Source organism: Saccopteryx leptura, chromosome 2, assembly GCF_036850995.1.
Source record: "Saccopteryx leptura isolate mSacLep1 chromosome 2, mSacLep1_pri_phased_curated, whole genome shotgun sequence".
NCBI classification, from domain to species: Eukaryota; Metazoa; Chordata; class Mammalia; order Chiroptera; family Emballonuridae; genus Saccopteryx; species Saccopteryx leptura.
The window spans coordinates 221,529,293-221,547,400 of NC_089504.1; the positions used below are offsets into that span (position 1 = coordinate 221,529,293).

At 41.5% G+C, this 18,108-nt stretch overlaps 1 protein-coding gene across 3 annotated transcripts in view; it reads left to right on the forward strand.

Annotated features, from left to right (window-relative positions):
- The window catches only part of VPS26C (VPS26 endosomal protein sorting factor C), a 64,749-nt gene that overhangs the window by 36,064 nt on the left and 10,577 nt on the right, over positions 1 to 18,108 (forward strand). For all 3 annotated transcript variants that reach the window (XM_066370209.1, XM_066370211.1, XM_066370210.1), the window contains exons 6-7: positions 13,209 to 13,359; positions 13,574 to 13,726. In XM_066370209.1, the coding sequence (XP_066226306.1) occupies positions 13,209 to 13,359; positions 13,574 to 13,726 (304 nt within the window). The remainder of the gene's footprint in view (positions 1 to 13,208; positions 13,360 to 13,573; positions 13,727 to 18,108) is intronic.

Genomic DNA, 18,108 nt, shown 5'->3' on the forward strand with positions numbered 1-18,108 from the left:
CCTGTGCCTTTTTTCCTTGGTGAGTCTTGCCAAGGGTTTGTCAATTTTGTTGATCTTTTCAAAGAACCAGCTCCTTGTTTTATTGATTTTTTCTATAGTTTTTCTGTTCTCTATTTCATTTATTTCTGCTCTGATTTTTATTATCTCCTTTCTTCGGCTGGTTTTGGGTTGTCTTTGTTCTTCTTTTTCTAGTTCCTTAAGGTGTGAAGTTAAGTGGTTTACTTCGGCTCTCTCTTGTTTGTTCATATAGGCCTGAAGTGATATGAACTTTCCTCTTATTACTGCTTTTGCTGCATCCCAGAGATTCTGATATGTCGTATTTTCATTTTCATTTGTCTGTATATATCTTTTGATCTCTGCGCTTATTTCTTCTTTGACCCATTCATTTTTTAGAAGTATGTTGTTTAGTTTCCACATTTTTGTGGGGTTTTTCCCCTCTTTTTTGCAGTTGAATTCTAGTTTCAAGGCTTTATGATCAGAAAATATGCTTGGTACAATTTCAGTTTTTCTAAATTTGCTGATACTGTCTTTGTGGCCCAACATATGGTCAATTCTTGAGAATGTTCCATGTACACTTGAGAAAAATGTATACTCTGTCGCTTTGGGATGAAGTGTCCTGTAGATGTCTATCATATCCAGGTGTTCTAGTATTTCGTTTAAGGCCACTATATCTTTATTGATTCTCTGTTTGGATGACCGATCTAGAGCCATCAGCGGTGTATTGAGGTCTCCAAGTATGATTGTATTTTTGTTAGTTTTTGTTTTAAGGTCAATAAGTAGCTGTCTTATATATTTTGGTGCTCCTTGGTTTGGTGCATATATATTAAGGATTGTTATGTCTTCTTGATTCAACTTCCCCTTAATCATTATGAAATGACCATTTTTGTCTCTGAGTACTTTTTCTGTCTTGTAGTCAGCATTATTAGATATGAGTATTGCTACACCTGCTTTTTTTTGGGTGTTGTTTGCTTGGAGTATTGTTTTCCAGCCTTTCACTTTGAATTTGTTTTTATCCTTGTTGCTTAGATGTGTTTCTTGTAGGCAGCATATAGTTGGATTTTCTTTTTTAATCCATTCTGCTACTCTGTGTCTTTTTATTCGTAAGTTTAATCCATTTACATTTAGTGTAATTATTGACACTTGTGGGTTCCCTACTGCCATTTTATAAATTGCTTTTTGTTAGTTTTGTATCTTGTTTGATTCTTCTCTTTTGTTTTTCTATCATTTGTTTTTGTTTGTTTGTGTTCCATACTTCTTTCCTCAGTTGCTACCTTTTTTAAGTCAAGTGTTTTTGTGGTAGTTTTTTCAAGGGTGGTTACCATTAAGTAATGAAAAGGGTACCTACCATATTCATTGTTGTACCCTATCTTATGGGTATTTCTGCACTTCATCGTCCTTTGCTACTGTTAATCTCCATCCTCTCCCCCCTTTTTTTCCTTTGTTGTCACAGTTTAAATTTGGTTTTATTGTGTTCTTGGTGGAGCTGTTACTTGTGGTGGTGTTTTCTTTTGTTCTTTGAATCTGGTTGGAAAACCCCCTTTAGTATTTCCTGGAGTGGGGGCTTTCTGCTTATAAATTCTCTCATCTTTTCTGTTTTTGTGAATGTTTTTATATCTCCTTCGTACTTGAAGGATAGCTTTGATGGGTATAGTATTCTTGGCTGAAAGTTCCTCTCTTTCAGGGCTTTAAATATTGGGGTCCACTTTCTTCTAGCTTGTAGAGTTTCTGCTGAGAAATCTGAGGATAATCTAATAGGCCTTCCTTTATATGTTGTACTCTTCTTTTCCCTGGCTGCCTTGAGAATTTTTTCTTTGTCATTGGTTTGTGTCATCTTTATTATGATGTGCCTTGGAGTGGGTTTGTTGGGGTTAAGAAAACTCGGTGTTCTGTTTGCTTCTTGAATTTGAGGCTTTAGTTCTTTCCACAGGCTTAGGAAGTTCTCGTCTATTATTTGTTTGAGTATATTCTCCATTCCATTTTCTTTCTCTTCTCCCTCTGATATACCTATTATTCTTATGTTATTCTTTCTGATGGAGTCAGACAATTCCTGTAGGGCTTTCTCGTTTTTTATTATTTTTGAGTCTCTTTCTTCTTCTCTCTGTTGTGCCTCAAGTTGTTTGTCTTCTATTTCACTAATCCTATCTTCTATCTGGGCTGTTCTGTTAGCTAAGCTTGTTACCTCGTTTTTCAGCTCGTGAATTGAGTTTTTCATTTCTGTTTGATTTGTTTTTATAGTTTCAATTTCCTTGGTAATATATTCTTTGTGTTCATTGAGTTGTTTTCTGATCTCCCTAAATTGCCTTTCTGTGTTTTCTTGTATATCTCTGAGTATTTTTAAGATTTCTATTTTAAATTCTCTGTCATTTAGCTCCAAGGCTTCCAATATGTTAAGTCTTTCCTCCATAGATTTTTCCACATCTATTTGTGTTACCTCTCTTTCTTTTGTATCCATAATATTCGATTTCCTCTTTCTTATTGGCATCTGAGGGTGGTCTTGTTGATAGCACACAGGTGCACTCCCTCCGCGGCTTGAATGAACGTTTCTGCGGTAGTTAGCTTCCTCCACACCCTCGTCTCTCAGATTCAAGTGATAACAGTCCTTTTGCTTTCAGTTTGTGTGGAACTCCGGAATGCTCCGAGGATAAATTTTTCTGTTTCTACTTGATAAATTTGTTGTGATTTTGGGGAGATCTGTCGGACGCGCTGCTCACGGCGCCATTTCCGTGACGTCACCTATTCGGGGTTTTTTATACTTCCATATAAATCTGATGAATTTTTGCTCCATTTTTTTAAAAAATGTCATTGGAATTTTGATGGGAATTGCATTAAATTTGTATATTGCTTTGGGTAATATGGCCATCTTGATTATATTTATTCTTCCTAACCAAGAACAAGGAATATTCTTCCATCTCATTATATCTTTTTCAATTTCCCTTAACAATGGTTTATAGTTTTCATTATATAAGTCCTTTACATTCTTTGTTATGTTTATTCCTAAGTATTTTATATTTTTTGTTGCAATCGTGAAGGGGATTATTCTTTTGAGTTCGTTCTCAAATGTTTCATTGTTGTCATATAGAAAGGCTATTGACTTCTGTATGTTAATTTTGTATCCTGCGACCTTACTGTATTGGCTTATTGTTTCTAGTAGTCTTTTTGTGGATTCTTTGGGGTTTTCGATGTATAGGATCATATCATCTGCAAAAAGTGATACGTTTACTTCTTCTTTTCCGATATAGATGCCTTTTATTTCTTTGTCTTGTCTGATTGCTCTGGCTAGAACCTCTAGTACCACATTAAATAAGAGTGGAGAGAGTGGACAACCCTTTCTTGTTCCTGATTTAAGGGGGAAAGCCTTCAGTTTAGTGCCATTTAATATGATGTTAGCTGATGGTTTATCATATATGGCCTTTATCATGTTGAGACATTTTCCTTCTATACCCATTTTGTTGAGAGTCTTAAACATAAAATTGTGTTGTATTTTATCGAAAGCCTTTTCTGCGTCCATTGATAAGATCATGTGGTTTTTGTTCTTTGTTTTGTTGATATGGTGTATTACGTTAACCGTTTTACGTATGTTGAACCATCCTTGAGATTCTGGGATGAATCCCACTTGATCATGATGTATTATTTTTTTAATATGTTGTTGTATTCGATTTGCTAGTATTTTGTTTAGTATTTTAGCACCTGTATGCATTAGAGATATTGGTCTGTTTTCTTTTTTTGTGCCATCCTTGCCAGGTATTGGTATGAGGTTTATGTTGGCCTCATAAAATGTGTTTGGAAGTATTGCTTCTTCTTCAATTTTTTGGAAGACTTTCAGTAAAATAGGAACCAAGTCTTCTTTGAATGTTTGATAAAATTCGCTGATATATCCGTCAGGGCCGGAACTTTTATTTTTTGGGAGCTTTTTAATGGTTTTTTCTATTTCTTCTCTGTTAATAGGTCTGTTTAGGCTTTCTGCTTCACTTGACTCAGTCTAAGAAGGTTGTATTTTTCTAGGAATTTATCCATTTCTTCTAGGTTGTTGAATTTAGTGGCATAAAGTTTTTCATAGTATTCTATAATAATTCTTTGTATATCTACGATGTCTGTGGTGATTTCTCCTGCTTCATTTTGGATTTTGTTTATATGAGTTCTTTCTCTTTTTTCCTTGGTAAGTCTTGCCAAGGGTTTGTCAATGTTGTTGATCTTTTCAAAGAACCAGCTCCTTGTTCTATTAATTTTTTCTATAGTTTTTCTGTTCTCTATTTTATTTATTTCTGCTCTGATTTTTATTATCTCCTTTCTTCGGCTGGTTTTGGATTGTCTTTTTTCTTCTTTTTCTAGTTCCTTAAGGTGTGAAGTTAAGTGGTTCACTTGGGCTCTCTCTTGTTTGTTCATATATGCCTGAAGTGATATGAACTTCCCTCTTATCACTGCTTTTGCTGCATCCCATAGATTCTGGTATGTCGTATTGTCATTTTCATTAGTCTGTATATATCTTTTGATCTCTGCACTTATTTCTTCTTTGACCCATTCATTTTTTAACAGTATGTTGTTTAGTTTCCACATTTTTGTGGGACTTTTTTCCTCTTTTTTGCAGTTGAATTCTAGTTTCAAGGCTTTATGGTCAGAAAATATGCTTGGTACAACTTCAATTTTTCTGAATTTGCTGATGTTGTTTTTGTGGCCCAACATATGGTCAATTCTTGAGAATGATCCATGTACACTGGAGAAAAATGTATACTCAGTCACTTTGGGATTAAATGTCCTGTAGATGTCTATCATATCCAGGTGCTCTAGTGTTTTGTTTAAGGCCACTATATCTTTGTTGATTCTCTGTTTGGATGACCGATCTAGAGCCGTCAGCGGTGTTTTGAGGTCTCCAAGTATGATTGTATTTTTGTCAGTTTCTGTTTTAAGGTCAATAAGTAGCTGTCTTATGTATTTTGGTGCTCCTTGATTTGGTACATATATATTAACAATTGTTATGTCTTCTTGATTCGGTGTCCCCTTAGCCATTATGAAATGGCCATTTTTGTCTCTGAGTACTTTTGCTGTCTTGTAGTCAGCATTATTAGATATGAGTATTGCTACGCCTGCTTTTTTTGGATGTTATTTGCTTAGAATATTGTTTTCCAGCCTTTTACTTTGAATTTGTTTTTATCCTTGTTCCTTAGATGAGTTTCCTGTAGGCAGCATACAGTTGGATTTTCTTTTTTAATCCATTCCGCTACTCTGTGTCTTTTTATTGGTGAGTTTAATCCATTTACATTTAGTGTAATTATTGACACTTGTGAGTTCCCTATTGCCATTTTATAAATTGCTTTCTGTTAGTTTTGTGTCTTGTTTGATCCTTCTCTTTCGCTTTTCTATCTTTTGTTTTTATTTGGTTGTATTCCATACATCTTTCCTCTGTTGCTTTCTTTTTTATCTCATGTGCTTCTGTGGTGGTTTTTTCAGTGGTGGTTACCTTTAAGTAATGAAAAGGGTTCCTAGGAACCCTGTTCATTGTAGCGCACTATTTTGTGAGTACTTTTGCACTCCATCGTCCTTTGCTACTGTTAATCTCCATCCTCTCCCCCCCTTTCTTTTTGTTGTTGTCACAGTTTAAATTTGGTTTTATTTTGTTCTTCTTGGAGCTCTTACTTGTGGCTTTGTTTTTTTTGTTCTTTGTATGTGATTGGAGAACCCCCTTTAGTAATTCCTGGAGTGGGGTTTTCTGATGATAAATTCCCTCATCTTTTCTGTATCTGTGAATGTTTTTATTTCTCCTTCATATTTGAAGGATAGCTTTGATGGGTATAGTATTCGTGGCTGAAAGTTCCTCTCTTTCAGGACTTTAAATATTGGGGTCCACTCTCTTCTAGCTTGTAGAGTTTCTGCTGAGAAATCTGATGATAATCTAATGGGCCTTCCTTTATATGTTGTATTCTTCTTCTCCCTAGCTGCCTTGAGAATTTTTTCTTTGCCGTTGGTTTGTGCCAATTTCATTATGATGTGCCTAGGAGTAGGTTTGTTGGGGTTAAGAAAACTCGGAGTTCTGTTTGCTTCATGAATTTGAGGCTTTAGTTCTTTCCACAGGCTTGGGAAGTTCTCATCTATTATTTGTTTGAGTATATTCTCCATTCCATTTTCTCTCTCTTCTCCCTCTGATATACCTATTATTCTTATGTTATTCTTTCTGATGGATTCAGATAATTCTTGTAGGGCTATCTCATTTTTTTAAATTTTTGAGTCTCTTTCTTCTTCTCTCTGTTGTGCCTCAAGTTGCTTGTCTTCTATTTCACTAATCCTCTCTTCTATCTGGCCTGTTCTGTTAGCTAAGCTTGTTACCTCGTTTTTCAGCTCGTGAATTGAGTTTTTCATCTCTGTTTGATTTGTTTTTATAGTTTCAATTTCCTTGGAAATATATTCTTTGTGTTCATTGAGTTGTTTTCTGAGCTTCCTAAATTGCCTTTCTGTGTTTTCTTGTATATCTCTGAGTATTTTTAGGATTTCTATCTTGAATTCTCTGTCGTTTAGCTCCAAGGTTTCCAATATGTTAAATTTTTTCTCCATAGAATTTTCCTCGTCTAGCTGTGTTACCTCTCTTTCTTTTGTATCCATGATATTTGATTTTCTCTTCCTTAATGGCATCTGAAGGTGGTTTTGTTGATAGTATTAATGAGATTTAATAAAGAATAAAAAGTTTTAAAAAATCAAAAAGAGTTGTTTTTTTTAATTAATGAAATAAAGAAATATAAAATAAAATAAAAATTAAAAAAAAAAAGAAAATTATTCCCCCCTTCATTTTTCCTCTCATCTTCTCTCCCCTCTTTCTTGAGACTAAATAGAACAAACAATGCCTGTAATGGAGGGCCTGAATTGGGGAGAAGTAATAAAGGGGGGGGAAGAGAAAAAAAAGGGTTATGGACCCACAAAAAGCAAATAAAAAAATTTGGGTCAAGAATAAAATGATTTGCTTTTAGGTGTTGGTTGACTAAGAGGTATGATGAGAGGAATAAGAAGGAAACAGGAAAATGGGGGGACAAATTAAAAAATTACTATTGTATTTAGGGGAACAAGAACTAGATAAAATGGAGAGCCAGGGATGGGAGCACTGCTAGTGAGTTAAAAAGATGAAGTACAAACCCCCCAAAATGCCACAAACATAAGTTTGAGTCCCAGATAAGATAATTTGTTCGCTATTGAGGTTTGAATAAGAGGAGACGTAAAGGAGAATGGAAGAAACTAATATAGAGTGAGAAAAGAAAGAGAGAGAGAGAGAAAAAAAGAAGGAACCCCTAAAAGAAGAAAAAAGAAAAAAGAGGAGAGAGAGAGTTAAGGGTTTTGGAGTGCAACCCTCATAGAGAGAAAGGAAGAGGAAAGAAAAGATAATGGGAGATATAACACTTATGGGTAGTGTAGTTCAAGGAGAGGAGAGAGTAAGACCAGCAGAGAGTTAAACGACCAAATTGGAGGAGGAAAAAAAAAAATCAAGGATGAAGATAAGAGAAACAAACGAACAAATATAATAAAATGGGGTAGGTTATAAAGTCTGCGTATTATTCTTGATTTTGAGAGGTTATCTTCTTGCTTTTTCTTTTCTCTCCCTCTTCCTGGTGGGTGACTCTGTACCCCAGGTTCTGCCCCTTTGATTCGCTCAGGTAGAAGTTTGCAGTTGATAAGTCTCTATGGCGATGTCATGTATTGTGCTTTAGTCTCGTTGGCAGTCAAGGCTCATTAGCATTTATAGGCTCAACCAGTGAGAGAGTCCTTGTTCCTGGAGCCTTTCTCCTAGTCTTTCATTCCTCAATTAGTAGCCTGATAACCCAGCTATGGGGTTTCTGCTGCCTCTGCCTGGATAGTAAGAGGCTCAAAGAGCTAGGCACTCCCCACTCTATTCCCACTCAGCACAGGGCTCTGGGTAAGGCTCAGTCAGTCAGAGCTGCTAGCATAATCAGTCGGGGATTCTGCCCACTCAAAGACCTCTGACTCTGCCACTCTGTGGGATAACACGGGCGCGCACTGCCAAGGCACTTGGAGGAATCTCTCGCCCACTATCTGCGCGTGCAGACCAGGATATCAGGCCAGCAGTCTCACACTCTGAGTGAAACCCCCACCCGTACAGAAAAGTTTCAGTGTTGGAAATGGCTTTCGCTCTGTCCCCGTGCGCAGCTTTTTCAAGACGCTGGGGTGGCCCAAGATTCCGCTTTTGGCCCACACAAAGGCCCCTGACTCTGCTCCTCTGTGGGAATAACACGGGCGCACACTGCCGAGTCACTCGGAGGAATCTCTCGCTCACTATCTGCGCACGCAGACCAGGAGATCAGGCCGGCCGCCTCACCCTCTGAGTAAAACCCCCACCCGCACGGAAAAGTTCCAGCGTTGGAATTAGTTCTCACTCACTCCCCATGCGCGGCTTTCCCAGGGCACTGGGGCAGTTCGGAGATTCCTCTTTTGGCCCACACAAAGGCCCCTGACTCTGCCCCTCTGTGGGATAACACGGGCGCCCACTCCTGAGGTGCTCGGAGGAATCTCTTGCCCACTCTCCGGGCGCGCAGACCAGGATATCAGATCAGCGGCCTCACCCTCTGAGTGAAAGCCCTTCCGCACAGAAAAGTTCCAGCGTTGTAATTGGCTCTCGCTCCCTCCCCGTGCGCGGCTTTCCCAGGGCGCTGGTGCGGTCCGGAGATTCCGCTTTCGGCCCACACAAAGGCCTCTGACTCTGCCTATCTGTGGGATAACACGGGCGCCCACTCCCGGGGCTTTGGAAGGAATCTCTTGCTCACTGACCAGGAGATCGGAGAAAATGGCTGCCCTACTTGTCTTTCTTTGTCTGGGTTTGGCGCGAGTGTTAGCTTGTGTTGCCCGGGTTGCCACAGGAACAGTTTTTCCTCGGCTTGGATCTCCGTGCCATGGCCTGGTTCGGCCGTTTGTGCCGCGGCCTGGATCTATTCACCCCCTTTGCCCGCCTTAGTTTCTATATTCTCAGTTCCCAGTGAAAGCCGCCCTGTTTAGGTTAGTGAGGAAGGCGGAGCATTTCTTACTCCCTATTTCCTTCAGGGTTTGATTATATATTTAGCCAATTTTTCGCTCAACCATACCTTCGGGTGTATTGCGAAACATCTGGAGGCTCCAAGGATAGGTTTTTATGTTTCTGGTTGAAGCTCTTGTTGAGTTTTGGGGGAGATTTATCGGTATTGCTTCCTACTGCACCATTACTCTGACATCATCCAGCCTGTTTATTATTTTTTTAGATATTCTTCACGTTTTGCATTGTGGTCAGAGAGTCTCTTCCTTGAGCCCCAGTCCCCACTGCTACCTGTCATGGTGGCTGTTCCCCTATACTGTAATTTCTCACTGTGGGCCACTGCCTATGCTTGGCCACCTGTCTCTTGTCATCTGTGGATATGGCTTTTCTTCGTTGCTCTCATTCTGCATTCTGCTCTCTGGAACCTATTGATTAGTTGAATTGAAGGCAAGTCCAGGAATGGGGCACATGAGTGACACTAGGCTTGTCCTTTGGAGCCACAGCTGAGGCAGGGCTGTGTGTAGACACCTTTCAGAAAGTCCATTTACCAACTCTGCCTTCTCCAGTTTCTGGAGAGCACACGACTCCAGTGGGCCAGTCAGACTTCCTTCCTGCAGGAGTTGGAGCCTTGAGTGGAGAAGCACGCAGGGACAGTGGGTGCATAGAGATGGGCCCGGCTCTGCCGCTGAGACCTCACACTGCCCTGAGAGTTACCTAGTGCTGTCCCACTTGGCCCCACTTTTGCTTAAGTTGGTTAGAATAAGTTTATATTATTTGCTCTGGAAGAAGCTAAATGACACAAAGCGTGTTAACAGCTGGATTGAGGAGGTCCTAAGCAGACAGAACAGACAGTTCCATTGCTGGTGTCCCTTGTAAGCTGCATCTAGCTAGATTTGTTGATACAGTCTAATAGAGGACTGGAACTCATTCTTTTTATTTTAAAAACTGTCACATTTTATTCCTTACATCTTGTCCTGTACTCGGGTATACTTAGTGTTTCTTTTTCTTCCTGTCTTAAGTCTGATTTATTAAGGTTGTGAGGGGTTTAATTTTTTTTTTCTATCCTTAGCGTTGTTTGCTCCTTTTTTTCTCTAACATCCTATTTCTCCTTTTCTAGTTGTTGCCCTTAAATGTTCAAACATACATGGACAGTTATAAATTTAAATAACACAGAATAAGCACCTTCTGGCAGAAGTAACAGTTTTGCATTTTCCTTCCATCACTGCCTTTTTTGTTATGTCTAGAATCTAAGTTCCAGCTTGTCCTCAGTTTTATTTCTCCCAATGTTGTCTTTAATGGCTGAGAAACCAGTCTTTCTTAGTTGCCTCAAGGATCACAGTCACATTCCTTATCCTTAATTGTAACTTTTACCATGGTCATTGCTCACCATTGATTCTACTAGTTTATGTCTTCTTTTTTCAACTTATTTTTTGTTTAGCTGGAATATATCCTAGAGTCATTCTTTCAGAAAGGGCGAGGCATGAACTTAAATCCTTGAGTGTCTGGAAAATATCTTTGCTCTCACACTTGAATTCTAATCTAGGTAGAAAATTCCAGCTGTAATATTTGTCCTTAGAACTTTGAAAAATAGTTTCCTGGTTTTCTAGGGCTCAGTGATACTGATGACAATCTGGTCCTCAGACTTGTATCAACTTTCTTCTCCCTCTCCCTTACTACTCCTCCCCAAAACACTTCCAACATCTCCCCTCCTTAGTGTTCTAAGATTTCAAAGTACTTGCCCAGGTTTGGCTTTTGCTTTAGTCTGTGTGCCTGGCATTTGGTGGTCTCTTTCATTCCTTAGGCTGAACTCTCCTTCATGCCCTGAGAACTTCTGTAATCATTTCCTGGGTGCATCATAGGAGAAGCCCTTGGCTCAATCTTCCAGCTAACTGATTTGCTCATCAGTGAATATTTAGCCCTTCTATTGGAATGTTTATTCAACAGCACTGTAATTCATTTCTAAGGACGGCTCCATTTTCAAGATAGCCCCTTATACCCCTTCTTTTATGGCGAGTGCAGCACCTGTCATCTCCATCGCCTGTACTGACGCTGTTTGTTGGGGAGTTGGTTCTTGTGTTTATAGAGTGCCTCCTTTCCTTGCTTTAATTTCCTAATGTTTATTGATTTTTGGTTACTAGTCTATATTTATAGATGGGGGTCTAACACGTATGGTCTTGTTAACTAGACTCTGTCCTTAGCTCAAATGAAAATATGTTCTGATTATAAATGCACACTCTGACCAGAGGACCTTTGCCTAGAATGTTGTAGAGGGGTTTAGGGGAGTGGAAAGGAGGCACTGGGCCTTGTAGGCCTTCTTTTAGGGAATAGTGTGCAGGTAGTTTGTCTTCTGAGTCTAGAGGCTCCTGCACTGTGGCCATAAATAACTTACACCTGCCCTGCCTTGCCCAGTCTGTTTTGGAAGTCTCCAGATGCCACACACGGGCAGTTTTCCCACCCTCTGATGCATCACCTGTGAGCACCTGACTGCCACTTCCCTGGGTGTCCCCACCTCTGACATGACAGATGCAGCGCCAAGTCCTGCTGGGAACACTCACTGTCAGAACCCTCTGCCAACTCTGGGATGCAGTCCGGGAACTCTTGTGAGGATTGTTGTCAAACACTTAGCTCAGTCAGCAGTGCTTCACAGGGCAGCCTGGGGCAGTGGTCTGTGGCTTTTCCAGAGTAGGTTTGTTTGTATATGTGTATGTTAAGGTCAGGTTCTGCAGCAGGGTGATGTTTTGAATCTTCAACTGGATCTAGAGAGCTTTTCATTGTTCTTCATTTGCTTGAAAGAATTTTAATGTAGACTGCTACTGCTTACTTTGCTAAACAAATAGCTTCTTTTCCTTTTAGTTATTTTAAGAACTCTGCCTTGAATGGAGACTTTTTAGAGCTCACTGCCTTTTGGGCCACCAGGTACAGAGCTCCCTGCTCCTCAGTTCCAGCCCTGCGCTATCAGCAGGGCAACCGTGGCCACATGTGACCACTGACACTGCAGGTGTGGCTGGTCAGAACTGAAAAGAGCTATACGTGAAGGTTTGGAAGTCAGAGACGACTCAGTATGAGAAAGAGCATGTAAACATTGTAACTTTAAAATATTGGTTATATGTAGAAGTGATATTATTTTGGACATATTGACTAATTTTATCTGTTTCCTTTTACTTTTTAAAATGTGGTTCTAGAAAAATTTAAATTACGTGTTTTAGACTTGTGGCTTGCCTAATGTTTCTGTTGGACAGAAGTGTTCTGAGCTCTGAATCATCAGTAACGGGACACAGCGAGAGGTAGAGACACTAGAACAATCATCTAACCCTTCTCATCTGTTTTCCCACGGGAGCACTGTCACTCCTCTGCAACCTGTCCTTCTCTTTCCAGAGAAAAGGTTCATTGGCTTCATTCAAACACTGAAGAACACTGTTCTCTTTAAATTTCCTTGAAATAAAATATATGTATTGACTTTCCAAAGTTGTATTATTGAAAACATATTTAAATTATCTTTTTTTTTTTTGTATTTTTCTGAAGTTAGAAACGGGGAGGCAGTCACCGGGATCCACCCGGCACGCCCACCAGGGGGCGATGCTCTGCCCATCTGGGGCGTCTCTCTGTTGCAACCAGGGCCATTCTAGCAGAGGCCATGGAGCCATCCTCAGCGCCCGGGCCAACTTTGCTCCAATGGAGCCTCAGCTGCGGGAGGGGAAGAGAGAGACAGAGAGGAAGGAGAGGGGGAGGGGTGGAGAAGCAGATGGGCGCTTCTCATGTGTGCCCTGGTCAGGAATCAAACCTGGGACTCCTGCATGCCAGGCCGACGCTCTACCACTGAGCCAACCGGCCAGGGCTATTATCTTTTTAAAACCTTTTTGCATGTGGCTACTCACTTGTACTTAAATACTTCCTCATACATTTTGTGTGTCATTTCCTTGGTAAGAAGGAGGTTTCCAATCTGGTCCAGGCTACCTGGGTGATTTGGGGAGAGGTTCTGAGCAGGGGTCAGTCCATGCCTCATCTCCCGAGGCAGTAGTGGGAAAATCACTTTATTAATTAAGTTGATGGAAGATGTAAGTACTACTGTCCCTTTTCCCCCCATTTTGTAAAACAGGGTCCCAGTGGGTTTTATCAAAATTATCCAACTTTGTTTTCTGTTTTTAATTATACCAAAGTTGACTATCGAGTCATTTCCAGTCCTGATGCCCTTGTCTTTGTTCTATTTTAGAGAGCCCTACTTCCCAAATTTCTCATCAGAGGACATTTGAACTCAACCAACTGTGTTATCACACAGCCGCTGACAGGAGAGCTGGTGGTGGAGAGCTCGGAGGCCGCCATCAAGAGCATAGAGCTGCAGCTGGTCCGTGTGGAGACCTGCGGTGAGGCCCTGCTCCTGCCCTCCTGCGGGTGGTAGCTAGCACTTTCTGTCTTGTCTGAGGACAGGAGAGGGGGAGAGAAGGGGACTCCCAGGTCCTGGAGAGCAACTGGGAGACATGAGTGTCAGAGCAGGTTCTCACAGTCTCTAGGCGTCGCTGATCAGCCTGTTGGACGTTCTCTGTCTTCTGACCATATGGTGCTCACTCCCTCCTCCAGGGTGCGCAGAAGGGTATGCCCGTGATGCCACAGAGATTCAGAATATTCAGATTGCAGACGGAGATGTTTGTCGGAACCTCTCAGTACCCATATACATGGTCTTCCCCCGGCTATTCACCTGCCCCACACTGGAGACCACCAACTTCAAAGTGGGTGAGTGCTGGCTCCCAGCCCTGGCCACTGGGGTAATCTTGTGATGGGCGTGGCCCACAGAAAGGGACCAACACACCGTCTGCGTGGGTCAGGTGCAACTCAGAGCACTTGTCCCTTCATTGCACATAAGCTCACTGAGACAGTGTCATGTGGGGCACAGGGTCCGCAGCAAGCAGTCCCAGCTCTCAAGATACCTGTTTGTCACCCACAGCATTGGGCTAGGGCAGGGGGCTATCAACTGTGCCGGAAACTAACAGCAAGGGAGAAGCCAGCACTGTGCACAGGGGTTAGGTCAGTGCCTCTGATGTCCAAAACGTGACAGTTCCCTGTGAACAGTAGTCATTGTGAAGCCTGGGCTTCCTCAGGATAAGCTTCTGTATCACAGCCAAGGCTCATTGGTAACTAAGTGTGACGGAGGTTTGGTAGCTTCTGCTACGCCTGATTCTCAGAAATGCGGACTTTGTCCCTAAGGTAGTATGTTTCATTAATATCAGATTCCCCCAAAATCCTTTAAGATGTGTTCTTTTTAGTCCAGATAGAACCTGCTTTTAAATTAGACCATGGGGATGACGTCAGAGGAATGGCGGGGTAGGAAGCGATACCGATAAATCTCCCCCAAAACTCAAGATCTTCAACCAGAAACATAAAAACCTATCCTTGGAGCCTCCAGATGTTTCGCAATACACCCGAAGGTATGGTCGAGCGAAAAATTGGCTAAATATATAATCAAACCCTGAAGGAAATAGGGAGTAAGAAATGCTCCACCTTCCTCACTAACCTAAACAGGGCGGCTTTCACTGGGAACTGAGAATATAGAAACTAAGGCGGGCAAAGGGGGTGAATAGATCCAGGCCGCGGCACAAACGGCCGAACCAGGCCATGGCACGGAGATCCAAGCCGAGGAAAAACTGTTCCTGTGGCAACCCGGGCAACACAAGCTAACACTCGCGCCAAACCCAGACAAAGAAAGACAAGTAGGGCAGCCATTTTCTCCGATCTCCTGGTCAGTGAGCAAGAGATTCCTTCCAAAGCCCCGGGAGTGGGCGCCCGTGTTATCCCACAGATAGGCAGAGTCAGAGGCCTTTGTGTGGGCCGAAAGCGGAATCTCCAGACCGCACCAGCGCCCTGGGGGAGCCGCGCACGGGGAAGGAGCGAGAACTAATTCCAACGCTGGAACTTTTCCGTGCGGGAGGGTGTTTCACTCAGAGGGTGAGGCCGCTGGCCTGATATCCTGGTCTGCGCATGCAGATAGTGAGCGAGAGATTCCTCCGAGTGCCTCAGCAGTGCCCGCCCGTGTTATCCCACAGAGGGGCAGAGTCAGGGGCCTTTGTGTGGGCCAAAAGCGGAATCTCGGGCCGCCCCAGCGCCCTGAGGGAGCCGTGCACGGGAAGGGAGCGAGAACTAATTCCAACACTGGAATTTGTCCGTGCGGGAGGGGTTTCACTCAGAGGGTGAGGCGGCTGGACTGATATCCTGGTCAGTGCGCACGGAGAGTGGGCAAGAGACTCCTCCCAGCACCTCAGGAGTGGGAACCCATGTTATCCCACAGAGGGGAAGAGTCAGGGACCTTTGTGTGGGCTGAAAGCGGAATCTCAGGCCGCCCCAGCACCTTGAAAAAGCCGCACACAGAGACGGGACGGAGCGAGAGCCAATTCCAACGCTGGAACTTTTCAGTGCAGGCAGGGAGTTTCACTCAGAGGGCGAGATTTCCGGCCTGACATCCTGGTCTGCGCGCGCAGATAGTGAGCGAGAGTTTCCTCCAAGCGCCCCAGAAGTGGGTGCCCGCCCTTGTTACCGGACGGAGTGGCAGAGCCAGAGGTCTTTGAGTGGGTGGAAGCCCCGGCTGATTATGCTAGCAGCTCTGACTGACTGAGCCTTACCCAGAGCCCTGTGCTGAGTGGGAATAGAGTGGGGAGTGGCCAGCTCTTTGAGCCTCTTACTATCCAGGCAGAAGCAGCAGCAACGCCATAGCTGGATTATCAGAATACTAATTGAGGAAGGAAAGACTAGGAGAGAGGCTTCAGGAACACGGACTCTCTCACTGTCGCAGCCTATAAATGCTAATGAGCCTCGACTGCCAACGTGACTAAAGCACAATACATGACATCGCCATAGAGACTTATCAACTGCAAACCTCTACCTGAGCGTGCCAAAGGGGCAGTACCCGGGGTACAGAGTCACCCACCAGGAAGAGGGAGAGAAAAGAAAAAGCAAGAAGATAACCTCTCAAAATCAAGAATAATACGCAGACTTTATAACCTATCCCATTTTATTATATTTGTTCGTTTGTTTCTCTTATCTTCATCCTTGATTTTTTTTTTTTTCCTCCTCCAATTTGGTCGTTTAACTCTCTGCTGGTCTTACTCTCTCCTCTCCTTGAACTACACTACCCATAAGTGTTATATCTCCCATTATCTTTTCTTTCCTCTTCCTTTCTCTCTATGAGGGTTGCACTCCAAAACCCTTAACTCTCTCTCTCTCTCTCTCTCTCTCTCTCCTCTTTTTTCTTTTTTCTTCTTTTAGTGGTTCCCTCTTTTTCTCTCTCTCTCTCTCTCTTTCTTTTCTCACTCTATATTAGTTTCTTCCATTCTCCTTTACGTCTCCTCTCATTCAAAACTCAATAGCGAACAAATTATCTTATCTGGGACTCAAACTTATGTTTGTGGCATTTTGGGGGGTTTTTACTTCATCTTTTTAATTCACTACCAGTGCTCCCATCCCTGGCTCTCCATTTTATCTAGTTCTTGTTCCCCTAAATACAATAGTAATTTTTTAATTTGTCCCCCCATTTTCCTGTTTCCCTCTTATTCCTCTCATCATAACTCTTAGTCAACTAACACCTAAACGCAAATCATTTTATTCTTGATCCAAACTTTTTCCTTATTTGCTTTTTGTGGGTCCATACCCTCCTTTTTTTTTTTTTTTTTGCCCCTTTATTACTTTTCCCCAATTCAGGCCCTCCATTACAGGCATTGCTTGTTCTATTTAATACAATATAATTCACAGTTCACCACAAGATTTTCTCAAGAAAGAGGGGAGAGGAGAAGAGAGGAAAAAAGGAGGGGGGGGAATAATTTCCTTTTTTTTTTTTTAATTTTTAATTTATTGTGTTTTTCATTATTTCATTATTAATTTTTTTTAAAAAAACCTTTTTTCGATTTTTTATTTTTTTGACTTTTTATTCTTTATTAAATCTCATTAATACTATCAACAAAACCACCCTCAGATGCCATTAAGGAAGAGAAAATCAAATATCATGGATACAAAAGAAAGAGAGGTAACACAGCTAGATGAGGAAAATTCTATGGAGAAAAAATTTAACATATTGGAAACCTTGGAGCTAAACGACAGAGAATTCAAGATAGAAATCCTAAAAATACTCAGAGATATATAAGAAAACACAGAAAGACAATTTAGGAAGCTCAGAAAACAACTCAATGAACACAAAGAATATATTTCCAAGGAAATTGAAACTATAAAAACAAATCAAACAGAGATGAAAAACTCAATTCACGAGCTGAAAAACGAGGTAACAAGCTTAGCTAATAGAACAGGCCAGATAGAAGAGAGGATTAGTGAAATAGAAGACAAGCAACTTGAGGCACAACAGAGAGAAGAAGAAAGAGACTCAAAAATTTAAAAAAATGAGATAGCCCTACAAGAATTATCTGATTCCATCAGAAAGAATAACATAAGAATAATAGGTATATCAGAGGGAGAAGAGAGAGAAAATGGAATGGAGAACATACTCAAACAAATAATAGATGAGAACTTCCCAAGCCTGTGGAAAGAACTAAAGCCTCAAATTCATGAAGCAAACAGAACTCCGAGTTTTCTTAACCCCAACAAACCTACTCCTAGGCACATCATAATGAAATTGGCACAAACCAACGGCAAAGAAAAAATTCTCAAGGCAGCCAGGGAGAAGAAGAATACAACATATAAAGGAAAGCCCATTAGATTATCATCAGATTTCTCAGCAGAAACTCTACAAGCTAGAAGAGAGTGGACCCCAATATTTAAAGTCCTGAAAGAGAGGAACTTTCAGCCACGAATACTATACCCATCAAAGCTATTCTTCAAATATGAAGGAGAAATAAAAACATTCACAGATACAGAAAAGATGAGGGAATTTATCATCAGAAAACCCCCACTCCAGGAATTACTAAAGGGGGTTCTCCAATCACATACAAAGAACAAAAAAAAACAAAGCCACAAGTAAGAGCTCCAAGAAGATCACAATAAAACCAAATTTAAACTGTGACAACAACAAAAAGAAAGGGGGGGAGAGGATGGAGATTAACAGTAGCAAAGGACGATGGAGTGCAAAAGTACTAACAGAATAGTGCGCTACAATGAACAGGGTAGGAACCCTTTTCATA